At 32.4% G+C, this 17,383-nt stretch overlaps 1 protein-coding gene across 1 annotated transcript in view; it reads left to right on the top strand.

The window, feature by feature from the left end:
- Positions 1-17,383, top strand: part of Ser (protein serrate) — a 508,706-nt gene that overhangs the window by 478,663 nt on the left and 12,660 nt on the right. Inside the window, exons 8-13 of the mRNA XM_072520565.1 lie at positions 5-118; positions 5,199-5,405; positions 5,608-5,735; positions 5,790-5,943; positions 14,040-14,189; positions 16,592-16,705. Of these exons, the coding sequence (XP_072376666.1) occupies positions 5-118; positions 5,199-5,405; positions 5,608-5,735; positions 5,790-5,943; positions 14,040-14,189; positions 16,592-16,705 (867 nt within the window). The remainder of the gene's footprint in view (positions 1-4; positions 119-5,198; positions 5,406-5,607; positions 5,736-5,789; positions 5,944-14,039; positions 14,190-16,591; positions 16,706-17,383) is intronic.

Raw genomic sequence — 17,383 nt, 5'->3', positions numbered from 1 at the left:
TCAGATTTTGACGAATGTGCCTCAGCTCCTTGCCAAAATGGTGGTTCGTGTATTAATCTAGAAAACTCCTTTATGTGCAATTGTTCCAGCGCCTGGGAAGGGAACGTTTGTCAGTTTGGTAAGTTTGTTTTAGTTTTATGTTTTATCCAAAAACGATCTTAATCACGTTGAGTCGATTATTTTTAAAACTAAACAAATAGTAAATGTTTAACTTTGACAAAGATCACAAAAAGGTACAGCCGTTAATAGGAAAATGGATTTAACGAACTAGAACTATTTAACTATGTCTGATTGATAAAAGTCAGCAGGCCAGCGGACTTACTTCGTTTTGAGTGAGAATTCGACTGAAATAGTAATAATAAGTCCCTGAAAGACGTCAAATTTATTCTAAGAAAAGTATTTGGAGATTGCGCTATTCCTAGCCTTTATAAGAATTACTAAAGTAAATTGACAAACTATTGACATGAAATCACTGAAACTAATTGATTCAGTAGCATGCAAATTTTGTGAAAGAACACTAGAGGAACACCTCTAGTCGTCTACTCTGAAAATGCTTAAGCAACAAAACATCGTAATCTGTAAAAGGAATAAAAATAACAAAGTTAAAGGGGAAATCTCACTGGTTGGCTGCATCCATGGTTTAAAAAAAATTACAGAGAAGTAAAGATTTCCAGTGCATAATGATATTAATTTTTTAATAATTTAAATTTATCCAAAAGGATTACAATTTTATAAAAACTTTTGGTCCATTCGGACCATCATCAGTGAAACCAGTGTGAAAGTTTGTTTATTATTAATTCATAATATACAAGACAAAAACATTTTACGTCTGGACCTGTATAAAGATTTGGAGATTTTTAAAGACATGAGAACCAGCCCCAATTGCGCCAATCGCCACTCCTCCTTTAATCGTGACTTCACCCCAATACACCGTCATTATTTCTCCTAATTTTCATTCATGCCAGTTCAATTTTGTTCATTCATTTCACTTACAATTTCCACTATTTTATTAGTGTGGTTCTTGTTCCTCCTCTTCTTACCTAGAAATTTGTTTCACTGTATCATCCTTTTCAATTACACCTTCCAACCTTATTCCACACACAGTAACTAATTCAGTACATCTTTTCACAATTAATCCACATATCTCGTTCATATGATCACTTCAAATTTTATCTTTTTCTATCGTTTGATACTCCATTTTAGCCTCTATTTTTTCACATCTTTATTTATACAACAAACAATCTTTCGCTATCTTTTATTCTGTTTCTACAATTTAAAATATTTCTTTACCAATTTTCAAGGTACTCTTGAAAAGTTTTCAGTCTTTGACATTGTCCACTTCATACTCATAGTGTTCTTTTTTCTCAACAATTTAATTTCTCTACATTTTAATTTCACCATTAGTAACAATACGTTCTCAAACCACAATTTTACTAAGTCCGCTTATCTTAATAAAAATATTTTTATTGCTACTTTCGTCAATCATACTGCTACATTTTGCCCTAAGTTTATTTTATTTTCTTATATTTGTGCATAAGTTACACACTCTAACTAACTTTACTCTACATAGGCAACCAACTTCACAATAAATAAAATATAATTTAGTGGGATTTTACATTTATTCAACCATCTTCTTTTTTCTTATTATCATTATATCTTATAATTATTATTAACATGCCAGAGATAAAGGTAGATGAGATTTGACAAGCATTAAGAAAAATGAAAAATAACGAAGCCCCAGGAGAGGATGAAATTGTAATAGAAAGCTATCGTAAATGGAGGATAGCTATTAAATAAATTAAGGAAACTGTTTAATATATGTTTGCAGCAAAGATAGGTATCCAAAGAATGGAACAATGGTATAATGATCCTTTTGCATCAAAATGGAGATAAAACAAACCTAGTTAGTGACATCAAGATTGGAGAAAAATTAGATTTCTACCAACCGACAGAGCAGGCAGGATTCCGTTCAAATTATGGTACCAATGATCTCCTCCATAAAGTTAAGACAGTAATTTAAAAATCTATAGAATACAACAAACCTCTTGTCCTCACTATAATGAACTTATTTACAATATTTACAAAAATGCCACTATGACTGTTAAGATACACGATAAAACCAGACCAATAAAAATAAAACGTGAGATAAGGCAAGGAGATACATTGTCACCGAAATTATTCCTAACGGCATTAGAGTATGCCTTTAAGATGGTTAATTGGGTCCACAGAGGGGTAACAAGAGATGGCGAAAAGCTTAACCATCTCCGTTTCGCAGATGGCATTGTCCTTATCACAGATAATTTAGAAGAATCCACAGATATGTTAAATGACTTGAACTTTGAATGTTTAAAGGTGAGCCTTACAATGAACTTGACCAAAACTAAATTTATGACAAATATCCCCAATAACCATTTAACTATTCAAGACAAAGTGGTAGAAATGGTGGAGAAATGTACGTATTTGGCTCATGAAAAAAGAATCAGCAGGGATAACCAAACATGCGAAATCCAAAGATGAATTACTTTACCGTGGGCAGCCTTTGGTAAACTGCGAGACACACTTAGGGCCAACATACCAATTAGCCTCAAAGGAAAGGTATTTGACCAATGCGTATTACCGGTCATGATCTATGGGGCGGAAACTATGACTGTGAAATTTAATAGTCAACATTTTACCTATTTTCGTGTCATTGTAAAGTGGAAATGCACCAAGACCCATGCACTCTAAATAAGGTTTCTCAAGAAATTAACGACAAGTTCCACGAAATTAGACTAGAAGATTCCAACAGCATAGATGATTGCTGGGAACAAATGAAAACGACAATAACCACGGAATCTCGAGAAAATCTCGGATGATACAAGACATCTTAGATCTAATGGACGTTTGGAGGCAGTATAAATCCATAAATAGAGAAAAATACAATGAAATACATAAAGAAATCCGAAAAAGAATGAAAGTAGCAAAAGACCGATAGCTACAAGAATCCTGTTTAGCAATTGAGAAACTGGAGCAACAACACGACAGCTTCCATTTGCATAAAAAACTAAAAGAATTAACAGGCAAAAGCAGAACTTATGGGCAAAATGTATTACAAGACTCTGGTGGTAGAATTTTAAGTGATAAAAAAGGGCGCTGTACCGGATGGGAAAATTACATAATAGAATTATTTAACGATGACCAAAGAATCTACCAAGAAATAACATCTAACCGAGATACAGGCCCACCGATTCTAATCTCAGAAGTTCAGAAGGCTATCGACCAAGCGAAACGAAGGAAGGCTTCTGGTCTTGACGAAATACCTGCAGAATTGTTAAAACTATTAGATAATGAGAGTGTTGCGACAACTGGTTAGAATCGATATTTATAACTATTCCCAAGAAAAAGAATGCCAGACAGTGTAGCGACTATCGACTTATCAGTTTAATGAGTCACACGCTCAAAATTTTTATGAAAATATTGCATTGTCGCATACCTATATAAACTTTGTGAGGGGATAACTGGTGATGAGCAGTTTGGTTTCCGAAACGGTATGGGTACTCGAGAAGCTCTTTTTTGCATGCGAATACTCTTACAAAAGAGCATTGAGTTTAGGAAAAATATTTACGTATGTTTTATAGATTTCGAAAAAGCCTTTGATAGAGTACCACATACATTATTGTTTCAATTTTTAGACTCGATGGTCTGGACACGTATGACATTAGATTGCTTAAAAATCTTTACTACAATCAGACCGCTTGGGTTAAGGTGGACCAAGAGGTTTCAGCTAAAGTTCCTATTAAGCGTGGTGTCAGACAGGGATGTGTTATGTCACCGATGTTGTTTAATGCCTACACTGAACCAGTTTTTGAAATAGCGTTAAATAATCGCCGCGAAGGTGTTAAGATCGGTGGTGAAATTATTAACAACATCAGATACGCCGATGACACCGCAATAATGGCAGAGAGTCTAGAAGATCTTTAAACCCTGTTGAATGCTGTAAACAACGAATGCACTGAAAAGGGCTTAACAATCATCGCAAAAAAAACAAAATGGATGGTGGTCGGAAAAATTAATATCGAAGACTCAGTACTAAGATTAGATAACAAAATCCTGGAAAGGGTGGAACACTTTAGATATCTGGGTAGCTGGATTGACTGCAGGGTTGAAAGTGACGAGGAAATTTCGACCAGAATAGAACTCGCACGGAAAAACTTTATTAACTGGCGTTCTGTATTATGCAATAGAAGTCTGTCGTTGACCACACGTCTAAGAGTATTGAAGTGCTACGTCTGGTCCACTTTGTTCTATGGATGTGAAACCTGGACAACAAAAATAAAAAATCTTAACAAATTAGAAGCGTTTGAGTTATGGTGTTACCGTCGCATGCTCAGAATCCCGTGGACAGCACACATATCTAACGAACGCGTGCTAGAGACCGTGCAAAAAGAGCGAGCATTGATCAACATCATCAAAATGAGAAAGGTCCATTACTTCAGTCATATAATGAGAGGACCTAAATATCGCTTACTCCGGTTAATCATTCAGGGCAAAATCGAAGGAAAACGTTGGGTCGGAAGAAAACAACTGTCCTGGCTGCGTAACATTAGACAATGGACAGGTCGAACGGTCGAGGAACTGTTTCATCTAGCTGCCGACCGAGAATCATTTCATCAGCTTGTCAATATGACGATAGCCAACGCTTGAATACAAGCACGGCACACAAAGAAGAAGAAGTAAAGTGGAAATAAACTTTTAGGTTTCACTGATGATGGTGCGACTGGACCGAAAACGTTTTAAGAAATTGTAGTCCTTTTGGATAAATTTGAATTATTTTTTTAATAAAATAAAATAAACCATTATACACTTGAAAGTTTTTACTTCTCTGTAAATTTTTTGAATAAAAATAAAGTAACCGAAGATTTACTTGTTAAAATCTCTGAAAATTATGAGGAAAGTAGCAAAAAAAGCAGTTTGTGTAATTTAAGTGGACAATTACCTCTGATTTGAAAATCGGAAATGATAAAACGATTTTGTTTTCCATTTATTAAGTATTATTTCCATAGCAGATAGAAAAACTAAAATACCTACATAAAATTTTTTTGAAGAATATTTATGTATTTTTCTTTTGGTTTATTATAATTATAATAGACCCCGGGAAGATTGGTTTTATTTAAATTTTCTTAGCTAACCCCACATTAAATTTCTCAACACCGTTTCAGACGCCGACGAATGTCTCAATAATCCCTGCATTAATGCCGTATCATGCACCAATCTAGTAGGCGATTATCATTGCAAATGCAGAGTGGGCTGGATGGGAAAAAACTGTGATCAGAACATCAACGATTGCGTTGGCCAATGTCAACATGGTGCAACTTGTATCGATTTAGTCAACGATTACCATTGCGCTTGTAAGCCCGGATATACAGGTTAGTAAATAATATCCAATAACTAGATTATAATTACAAAATTGCTGAAATTTTTCAGTACAATGATTTTTATCGTTTAAAAATTCATCAAATATTCAGTTTATGCAAAGAATTCTTTTATTCCCAACGAAAATCTGTCACTGTTACAGCGTTTAAAAACCTACCCTAGTATTCGTTGGTGTTTATTATAATTTATTTTAAGGGAGAGATTGCCACACCGATATAGACGACTGCGAATCAAATCCATGCAAGAACGGTGGAGAATGTGTAGACCAAGTAAACGGATATAAGTGTATCTGCCCTGTAGGAATCACTGGACACGAATGTGAGGTATGTATAAGTTCACTTGCTTTTTGAAAATATGTATATCCTTTATTTTTATAGAACGACTACGACCACTGCAATCCAGATCCCTGCCAAAATGGTGCTCCGTGCTTTAAAACCCAATCTGACTATTACTGTCATTGTCCAGAGGTATGGCAAGGAAAAAACTGTAGTCAAGCTAAAGTTCTGTGTGATGGAACTTCTTGCGATGAGGGTAAGTTTTTTATTTATATATGCAATATATGCTTGCAAATTAGAAAGATGATGAACTACAACTTACATTTTTAGTTGCACTTGAATAACTTACACTTAAATAACATTTTAGCTATCATTCTTCTTTTGTTTGATCATTTTTTTTATGATTTTTTTCTTTTGTTTTTTATATCCATTCTTGACCAGCTATTCTTTTGATGTGATCTGTTCATCCGGTTTGAGGTCTGCTTATTTTAACTATTATTCGGTGTATTCATTTTGACAATTCAGACGTATAGCGTTTTTCATATAAAAATGCTTGCACGTCATTCAAGATTTACGACGTCAGAACCCCACAGCGTTGCCAAAACATCAGAATAGTTAGTAAGTGAGGAATTTTTAAAATGTCAACTATTTGTTAAACTATTATATTAACAGTAAATACACTTAGTTTTAGGACCACTGCAACACACTAAAATCCATTAGAAAACATTTTAATACAAAATTATATATTCTAAATTTTAAACTTACCTCTTTTAGGGCTTTAATGGTAAAAACGTCCCGTCATTATTTCTTGGTCAAAATAATCTATCTTATATGAAAGCTTATCAGCGTTCTACATACTATTTATTTATTTTGGCACAGCACAATCACAATACACAACAATAATTAGTTTTTAAAGCTATTAATCTAAATTTAATATGTATTTATAAATACAATTTATTAATATATATATATATATATATATATATATATATATATATATATATATATATATATATGTATATATTATATTATGATCAAATTGTGCAAGAAATCAAAACATAAACAAAATTCTTACTCTAAAAAAGCGGCAACACTTTATACACTTTTGCCACACGCTGAACTGTCAATAAAATTTGTAATTGGTTATTTGTCAAATGTTTTTGGTTATTTAATCAATATAATTCTAAAATTTCCAATATAATGATGATTTTATTTTTCTGATTATTATACCATGTTGACGCCTATGAAAGATCGAGCAGTTCCGTATGGGTTTCGCATTATTAGCTGTGTTAGGAAAATTTGAACTCTAAAGTTGACGTTCTGGAAATTTTAAATATAAGTGACGTCACTTTATATAAATTGTGACGTGCAAGCATTTTTATATGAAAAATGCTATATATTATATATGTTAAAGTAGACACTTTATAAAATAATATTGCCAATATTTTTGAGTTGCGTTCCTGCGACGACTTTATTACAAGATAGTTTATTTTTAGAAAAATAACGGATTAAGGAACATGACAAGTCGTTTACAATGATACACAATACATATGCAACACACAATACAAACACAATACACAAACACTTACACACATACAAACTTATAAAACACTTACGAATAATGTAGAAACACTAAAAAAAATCAGTATTTGAAGTCCCATAGGACAAAAATCCACCTTATTTTCATCCAAACATCTTTTTAGCCAAAGCATAGCTGTTCCCTACAACACCGGGGTCAAGTAAGTCAACTTTCAATTTTGAAAAGACATAACTTATTCAACAGCTTTGGTGGCTGTACACACTTTTTAACACAATTCTTAAATAATCTTTTTTTGAAAAATATTTCCGGAGTGAAAATCAAAACGTGAAATTTTTTAGTTGAGAATGTAATTTTCATTAGAATTATTTCTGGCTTAATCATACATAGACACAATTTTTTAACTGAATGCCAAGAGAAAACAATTTCAAAACCTAATGAATCTACTTTTGCTTATTTTAATCAATTATTAACTTATGTAAGTTTTTCTGTTGTTAGCTTTTCTTACTGACCGTTTGTTATATCTTTATTATCAAGAACAACAAACAATAATTAGCAATAGAGTTGTATATTTTCTAGATTCATATATTTCCTATAAACAATTCTAAATTCTTTCATGCTCAAACTAAGTTAGAACCTCTTATCACACCGATATTTATGCTTGTCGCATATTGCAGCATTGTCTTCGAAATCGTAAAAATCTACACAGTCACAAAAGAAAAGATTAATGAAAGATATCAATGCTAGTATCTTGTTTGTCAAATTGGTATTCACGACTTAACGCGCAATCAACAAACTAAGAACACTACGGTGTATTGTTTGTGTGGGTGTCGATGGTAATTTTAAATTTAGATATGGGATAAAGGAGATCGTATTGGTTATTGTTAGAAATTAGTGACGGTATTACATCAAATAAGATACAGATGTATGAGAGACTTACAGGGAGATCTCACAATGTATAAAAACTTTAAGAGTCGAACATAAATTGGACAAACAGAAACCTCTGGATCCACTCTTATATGACCAACTTATTATTATGAGTAATAATAAAAATATATCAGCAATAAATACTAGCAGATTGTTGCTTATTAAGTCTATAAAGTCACAGATTAGCAATCAAACTTCACTTTCATCATAATTATATTTAAGTAATTAGTTATTATTGCTAGTTGGTAAATACATGTATATTAATAGGTATTTTCCCATAATATACTTATATACAACTGTCACATTAAGAAACTATATCCTCTTAGATCATTATCGCTCAAATTAAAAAAGTTTACTACAAGAAAAATACCCGTTTCGACTACAATTCAGCGAGAAGGATCGCGTCAGGTCAGTACTAGGTAGTCATACTCGTTCAAAAAATAAATAGTACAAGCACTTTTTGTTTATTATATATTTTTATGTATATGGCAGGATTGTTTTAATATATATAGTCTTTAGTCCATATATAATGGTTGCTTGGTAGTGTAGAATTAGAGCAAGATCATCATTCCAAATATTCACGGCTACAAATTCAAATTCATATTAGCATAATCCTACCTTCAAAATGGACACTTTAAGTAAGGTATCAAGACGAAACAACAACATTACACCCAATCTGGTCCTCTTGACTGAATTCCTGGCGAATTAAAGCAAATGAAATTAAATCCATTAAATCTACACCCTTTGAAGAGGTGCCCGTTCAACTGTAGGACACATATATTTGTAAAGAGATAGGACCTGAACTTAAAACCTAGCATATTATACTAAATGTTAGGTAAATCACAATAACAGTTACCAATAAATTTCAGATACCAAATATTTTACGGAATTCAATTGTGGGGGCAGTATTCCATTTAAACACCGAAAGTGAAGGTTAAAAAGGCATCTTCCATTCAAAAGTGGTGATAAAGATGACCTTAACAACTATCGCCTCATAAGTCTCTTATCTGTGTTTTCAAAGATAATTGAAACTCTGGTTTATACTAGAATGAACGCATTCCTAAAAAAGCATAGTGTCTTGCATAATTTTGCAAGAAAAGAACGCAAATCAAACACATTGGATATCCATTATGGTATCCCTCAGGGTAGTGTATTGGGTCCTCTACTTTTAATAGTATTTATTAATGATATAGCTTTGGTAACTAATTCACTGACTGGGGTTAACATCATCAGTTATGCGGATGATACCAACATTCTAGTCACAGGAACGTCTGATCAAAATTTGCAAAATAAAACTACACAGATACTATCCACCATCAACAGTTATTTTTTATCCAACAAATTAGTTTTGAATGAAGAGAAATCAAAGTATATGATTTTCACCTCAAATAATTTATTAAAACATCAAGCCACTATAGAAGCAGCAATAGATAAAACAGACTGCACGAAGTTGCTGGGGGTACTTCTAGACAGTAATTGTAAATGGTCAAACCACATTTCTAATTTGAAATCCAGATTAAGTAGCGCATGTTATGCATTGAGAATTCTTTCACGTCTCTTTCATGCATCAATACTAAAAACAGTATACTTTGCCCATTTCTACTCAATAGCCAAATATGGCATTGAAGTCTGGGGTTGTACCTCTGAATTACTTCAGAAGAGAGCTATTAGAATAATGTATAAAATGAAATTTAGAGATTCTTGTAGAGGCATCTTTAGACAAAACAATATTCTTACAATTCCTGGTCTGTATATATTTTAGTGTATAATGTATTTACATAGCAAAATTTATGAATTTAATAAATTTCAATTTAACCATGTTTATTCAACAAGATTCAGAGACAATCACTTTATGCTTCCACAACATCGTTCTGTTTTGTTGGAAGGTAGCACAAATTATGCAGCCATAAGTTTCTTTAACAAATTACCAATAGATATACGAATGAATTTACATCAGCCAAACTTTCGGAGGTGTGTACATCAATACATTCTGAGCTAGAGCCATATTCTAAAAATAACTTTTAAGTATGTTTTATCGTGTTTATTAATTTATATACTTTTAAGATGTATGTCTGTAACTTTGACTTGTCTCATACATGTACTTTGTATAATGTCGCATGTGATCAATAAATTTGACTTGACTTGACTTGACATGTAATCTGCCTGTCAAATTTTTGGACCTTAGTACTGTTCTATAGTGTAGTGTAGTGTCACCTCGGGGGAACAAATAAGGGTCTAACCACCTTCTGTTGTCTCCGGGTGCTCTGTAGAGGGCTTCGAATATACTGTCGAGAGCTCCTCTACTTAAGTCCATTTTCGGGTTATGGACTTGGAAATTATTTATCTTCGGTGTCTTGCTTGAAAAAGGCAAGATATTTCTTACATGACAATTTCTTCGTCGAAATAAAACACCAAGTTAAGTTGAAACGATTCTCAGCCACAGAGTATGGAAAATAAATGCAGGAAGCAGAGCCCCGAGAGCACTAAGCTCTCGGAGAGCCCGTGAGGGACTGACCTGAAAATCGCCAATATTTATATGCGCTGTTCGAGCGATAAATAGGGATTTACCAGTGTAATGCATACTTGTACTACTAATGTACTATTTTTTGTTATTTACATAGAAAGATAATCACTTAAACAACTTTCAACACACAAAACTGAAATGATTTAAACAATTATTGTTTTTCTCTTAGCCAGTTGACATACAATATAGTCATACCTATTGAAAGGTTGAATATGGAATAATATTGATAAAGATCTTTACCTATATAAATTATGATTAAATTAAATTTAGTTTAGAGTAGTAATAGAAATTTCCTGAGAAAAGTGAGTCGAGTCAAAAGAAGAAGATTCTAAATATTGGTTATAGAAATAGAAATTATTTTCATTATGTAAATAACGGAAATAATTTCTCTTAAAGTTAGTAGAGTTATCTTCAGATATTACACAAATAGCCAAACTATGTAGATGTCGACATACCGTTCAAAGTAATTATAATTAGACTGGTATTGAGGATGAACTAAAATTGCAAATAGATTTTGAACTATAAAACTGTCATGGATCTAGATAGTCAAATTCGAAGAAATGGGGATACATTGACATTTAATCCCCCCTACTCATTTTTATATATTTATTTTCCTTGTAACTCTGGAGTAAACTGCTTTAATTTTGCTTTTTAGTTTTTTTTTCTTACCTAATGACTCTCTTTCATTTAATGGCCATACATCTTATCTCCCTCTTTTTCCTTTTCTTGTAAAACTTTATTTCGTCGCTCTATTTAACACTGATCTAGTTACTCTTTTATACATTTTTGTTCCTGTTATTTGTTTCTTTTTATTGTGATCTGAATATAAGATCGATATTAACAGCGTATCTAGGCATTTAAAACTGGAAAATATGATAAACATTAATAATTGGTGAATCCTATATTCCAACACCATATTATGCAGGCATTTTTTAAGATTTTATTCCAATAAATCATAAAAAAGTAGACCTATTCTTTTAAATAGGCAATAAAAAATGGGATAACCAATACAATTTCTTAATCTGTAATATTTCCTACTCCGTCCCTGTAAAGTACGTCGGTATAGATGGAAGGCGATCAGTTGACAGGCACTTTCCATGCGAGACACCTGAAGGAGTCTCCGTGGGGCTCCTAGACCTCCGACTGTGCCAGAAATCGAACTGGACCGGTCCCACTGTCCGTTTCTTGTCTTCTACAACTAATTGACGTACTCGTAGCTTACTAAATAAATCTCGAAAGTAAAAAAATCGACTTATATATGCACGATTAACTTAAGACTCATAAGAAACTCATAACTTGAATATTTCTTTCCAAATTTTTTATGCCTCGTCATAAATCGTTACGATCAATTAATAATTTTTCTTTAATTACAAAGTTTGAATACGGTTTGGCCAATGTTTATGGGATCTAATATTTTGTGATGTGGGTGTTGCGGATTAGTGCAGTAAATATATTGAGAAATTATTTTTATCTGAATTAATAAAATAATTTTAATCATAATAATTTTGTCATCGGTCTTGTTTCTATTAGGTAATAAATGTTTTCAACTCATCCACTCATCACAAATGCTTGTAAAGCCTTACACTACTATTTATGCTTTTTCATTATTTATCCATGCTTTTGACTTTCATTTAGCTGAAGATGATTTTTCAGCTAAAGATAAAACATCGTGTTTGGTGCATCTGGATAAGCTAATCGCACTATACGAGCAACATCTGCTTCAACTCTTACAAATTTTCATTTGTTTGTTGAATTCTACTTTTTAGTTGTGCTTTGTAGATTTGTTGTAGATGGGCATCTCCTTAACGTTTATCTAGTCGAGTGAACAAGGTCTGGTAACATTTTTCTTGACCCTTAGGAATCGAGCTTAGAGATATTCGCAGCTTCGCCTCGTAAAGCAGCGGTCAAAGAAACAGCCTTTTCTTGTTATGTCCAATAATTGGCTGTCGCAATAGCTTCAAATTGTCTAAGGTATGTGGACCAACAAGACTTCCCATCACATAGTGGCAATTTGAGTTTCATATGATGTGTCGTTGCATCTTTCGGTGATTCTTCTTTTACTAGAGGATCTAAAACTACTGCATTAACTGTTGGTAGCACTTTTGTATTGGTTGTCATGCTCTCTAACTGTTTGATCTTCTATTCCACCTTATCGAATGTTCTAGAAATTGCTTCAAATTTCTCATTATTTTGACTATATACTTCGTCGAGTCATCTAGAAACATTTTCGAATTTCTCGTTGTTTTGTGTAGCTGTTTCTTTAATAATTTGAGACGTTTCATCGAATTTTTTGGAAACGTTCTCGAATTTATCATCATTTTTTCTAGAAGTTTCCCCAATCATTGGAGAAACATTTTAAAATTTCTCATCATTTTTTCTAAAAGTTTCCTCGATTATTTGAGGAACATTTTTAAATTTCTCATAAAACTGCTTCTTCTGCTGACTGAAACTGCAATGTCTCTGGGTCATTTCCATTCTTGTTGGGAACATCCTTCAGTCGTTCTTGAAGGATCTTATTGGACACCCGCTGCAGTCCTCATCGCATTCTTCTAGTTGCTCGCGCAACTTTTTTACTGAACGTTGTACTAACAGCATCTTTGGTCAGACACACACGTACTTTACAAATGTTTTTTCTTACGAAAATCACTAAGGAATTACGCGGATTTTCCCGACAAACAATACTTTTTAAAAAGTTCAAAAGTCTTTCTCAAAAATCACTGGTGAATTTATTTTTAAATAAATAAATTACCCCACAACGGACACCAACTGTAGCGTTCTAGCAATAAAACTAACTCATAACAGCGTTAATAGGTTAACAGGTTTATGGTATATATACCAAAAGTATTATTCGAGAATCATCTGGACTGGTCCATCTCTATTCGCCTCGTTGGTAGCGTCTCATAGGCAGGCGCTACTAAAAACGCCATCGATTGTATGTTCTAGATTCATCCTTCTGAGAATTGTGGTTGGAGGTATGCTATTTCGTTACAATACATTTCAAACATACGGAACAGTTACACAATAGGTTATGGTTGTGATGTGAATGTTCCGTTCTCACGAAATAAACGTAGTGGATTCAAAGCCCAACTAGAGAGAACACTTTTATTTTACTTTAATTTGAAAACATATATTCATTGTAGAAAAATAATGGTACATAACTAATGGAGCGAACACTAATTCGAATTACACGCTCGCATGTGAACGACACAAAACCGTACACAGTTCCAAAAATTGTTTCCAATCTCCACATTCCCCTATGGAGAAAAAAATCAGTAAGTTTCTTACAATACTCCTTATGTAGTGCACTGTTACTTATTATAAAAGATGTGCTATAATGTAATTTATAATTACTTTTTTGTTACAGTAATTGAGAGCTGCGTAGTAGTTTCAGTAGGAGGAACTAGGATTTCTGCACCAAGCGTTTGCGGTGAACATGGCCATTGCATAAATCAAGCCGGCGTCGGACATAAATGCCAGTGCAAACCAGGTTATACGGGCAAATATTGCCATGAAAGTAAGTTATTTTTTTATCATTTAATATTAATATTGCAGTACCAGGAACTTAAAAATTATAAAAATCATTTTACTATGTTTATCAGTTCGATGTACACCTAAAACCGATTACTGGTTTAAAAATTAAGAAGAGTATTTTAAACTCAATAAATATCTTAATTTGCATTCTAAAAATTAGTAAAAAAACTGTTTAGACTCTTCTTTTTTGTGTCGACATTATAATGTCGCCGTCGTCACAATGTTTCACTGAGAATGACGGACAACGAAGTTGCTGTGAAAATATAACCTAAAAACAATTTTCGCTCGTATCAAATCATTAAATTTATACTTGAAATGCAATACAATACAAAACAATTCACAAAATCGGCAGTAGGTATAACCTCAATTAAAAATGACAATTTACTTTTTGTAGGTCCTTTTATTCATAGACATATAATACAAGATAAACTTACTGCTGCAATACAGTCACGTTCCCCCAGTGCGATAGAGAAAACTGTCGTATCTCTGTCTAATGGGCAGTGTTTATCGACCACGTGACCTTCTCATTGTTCATTTAGGTCACGTGGTCGATAAACCTGGCAAATTAGAAAAATATGCAGGGACTGCTTTGCTTCAGGTTTCTCTGTCGCACGGGGGGAACGGGCTGGTATTGGAACGATCACTCGTATGTTGTATTATATGTATATGCTTTCATCACAAATGTTGTCAGCCATTGTTTGTAAGTAAGCAGTCAGTGTTATCATCACAATCATAACCCAGCCAAAGCCAAAAATTTCATTATAAACAATCGTGTACAGTAGCTACAATATTTTATTTGTATTAAATAGTATTCGGTACAACCATTTGTCAGTTTTGGCCTTAAAATATTAAATGATCTATTTTATTGATTATAGACTATAATAATATTTTTTTTAATTAATATATTTCGATAAGAAACGAAAATCGATTGACATTATTAATTGGGATAAAAAATGATAGATATTTCTATTCGCTGTGTGCAAGTACTTGGGGAGTACGAGAAACGATCGTGCGCGTGCAGCGGTGAAATCTTACAACTTTGTTAACATATTTTATAACTAGCATAACATTTTATAGCATGACTTCTATCGGTTTCTAACTTCTAAGCACAAATTAATGCAACTAGAAAAGTGGATTTATGTAATAATAAAGCAGATGTAACTAACATAACCCAAATTCGATAAACTTTCTTCGTGATTTACAAAATAAATAATAGCAGCAATATGCATGCACTTTTTACTTTTATTGTACACACAATTGCAAGACACATCTGTAATCATTCTTTTGTCATTAATCTAAAAAAATATCCATTAATAGACCATTAAATACTGGAATTGGACACTTATTTGAAAAATTATAGAACATTTAATAAATAGTAACTTACATAATATATTTTTGCATCATATGGCTCAGAGGTGACTGAAGTTTGTCTAATAACACTTGCTTGAATTAAATAGCTTTGCCCATTTTTTCTTGATTTTTCTACTTCTTAACATAGTTTACCGTAACTAAAGCTTTTCCATTTGACTCAGTAGTTGGTTTAAAAATTACTTTATGATTTATTTTCTGGAATCGAATTTTTATTATTGCATCCATATTAATAGTAATACTGCAATTTAATAATTAATTTTATTTACTACATACAATGTTAACGTTTTAATAACCTCAATCTTAAATGTCAAATAATAAAATCTAAACGTAAAAAATATACTTACGAATTTTTACAGTTGAAAATCAATTCAAAATTTTTCCAAGTTAATAATTGATATATATATTACAAGAATTATTGCATTAAATAAACAAGTTTAAGTTACTTTATTTGCAGTTAATATTAGACTAAAATATTAATAGTGCTAACACCTTCGATGATTTATGCCGCTAGGTGTTGCTCTTCGGAACTTGCACGTAGCGAATAGTAAACAAATACCTAACAAAGACAAATATCTCTGACAAGAAATGATGCCCAACTTCCGGATTGTTGATCAAAAGAGTACAAAACTATTGTTTTAACATGGCGGCTGCGCATGCGCTCATCACCTGATGAATAGACCTTCTCTTGTGTAAAACTGGTCGTATTTGCAATATGCAACTTAATTTGAACTATTCTGGATAGTCTGCTTAGTAAGTAAAGTACCTATACTACTCGTATATATAAAGTAATGGAGTATAAGGACAACATTTTTTAGGCCATTTTAAAATGAAGCAAAACACAGAGTGCTCCATTATGATTAGTTACTATTAATTAGTCTCTTACTTTGTATTATGTCCAAATCATTTTTATTATTCAAGACTTCATCAGATTCATCGATATATAATTAATAGGTACTTACCTAATTGTGTATCAATTATAATTGTAAAATCTAATTTACTTTTTTTTCATTTTAGACATCAACGATTGTAAAATAAACCCTTGCGAAAATGGCGGTACCTGTGTGGACAAAGTCAACGCTTTCCAGTGCATTTGTATCGAAGGATGGGAAGGTGCTTTATGCAGTATAAGTAAGTACCACAAGCTTTACTACAACATTTCAGTAGTAGAAGCGGTTTTTAAAATATAATATATCTATCTATATAAAAGGTTACGATGACAAGTCACACTGTTTGTCCAGTAGGGTTACTACGCCACCTAGGAAAGAAATATGAACTATCAACATCTGACATTTCAATCATATTTTGTTCTTGAAACGATACGGTTGATTTATTGCTAATTCATTCTACAAATTGATGATTCAAATATTCTTAATCGGAAATTTTACTACACAATAATTAATTTTTTCGCAAAATTGCTAAGAATAGATGTTAATGTAATTATAAGGTAAGATCAATGACGTATAATATATATTTATTATACGTCATTGGGTTAGATACACTTACTATAAAAATAATATAACGTTTAACAAACGTCAACGTTTTACCTAAATAAAATTAAATAAAGTTTAACGGAATTACGTAAAATTTTATAACAATTAAATAAAATTAAGTAAAGCTATACCTGTAAAAAGCTGCTATACCGTTTCTGCTTCATTTTCCATATGCTAAGGTTCATTCTGCTAATTTTTTTGAACGTTTTGTGGTGTGTGTAGAATACTTCGTCGGATTGTGATGTTTGATACATCATTGGAAAAAAGAAGGGGTAACAAATATGTTGAGAAAAAACGCACATTGCGGCATTGCCAA

Source organism: Diabrotica undecimpunctata, chromosome 1 (assembly GCF_040954645.1).
Source record: "Diabrotica undecimpunctata isolate CICGRU chromosome 1, icDiaUnde3, whole genome shotgun sequence".
In the NCBI taxonomy this organism is placed as follows: domain Eukaryota; kingdom Metazoa; phylum Arthropoda; class Insecta; order Coleoptera; family Chrysomelidae; genus Diabrotica; species Diabrotica undecimpunctata.
The sequence above is the reverse complement of the archived record's forward strand: the minus strand, read 5'-3'. Positions and strand labels throughout refer to the sequence as shown.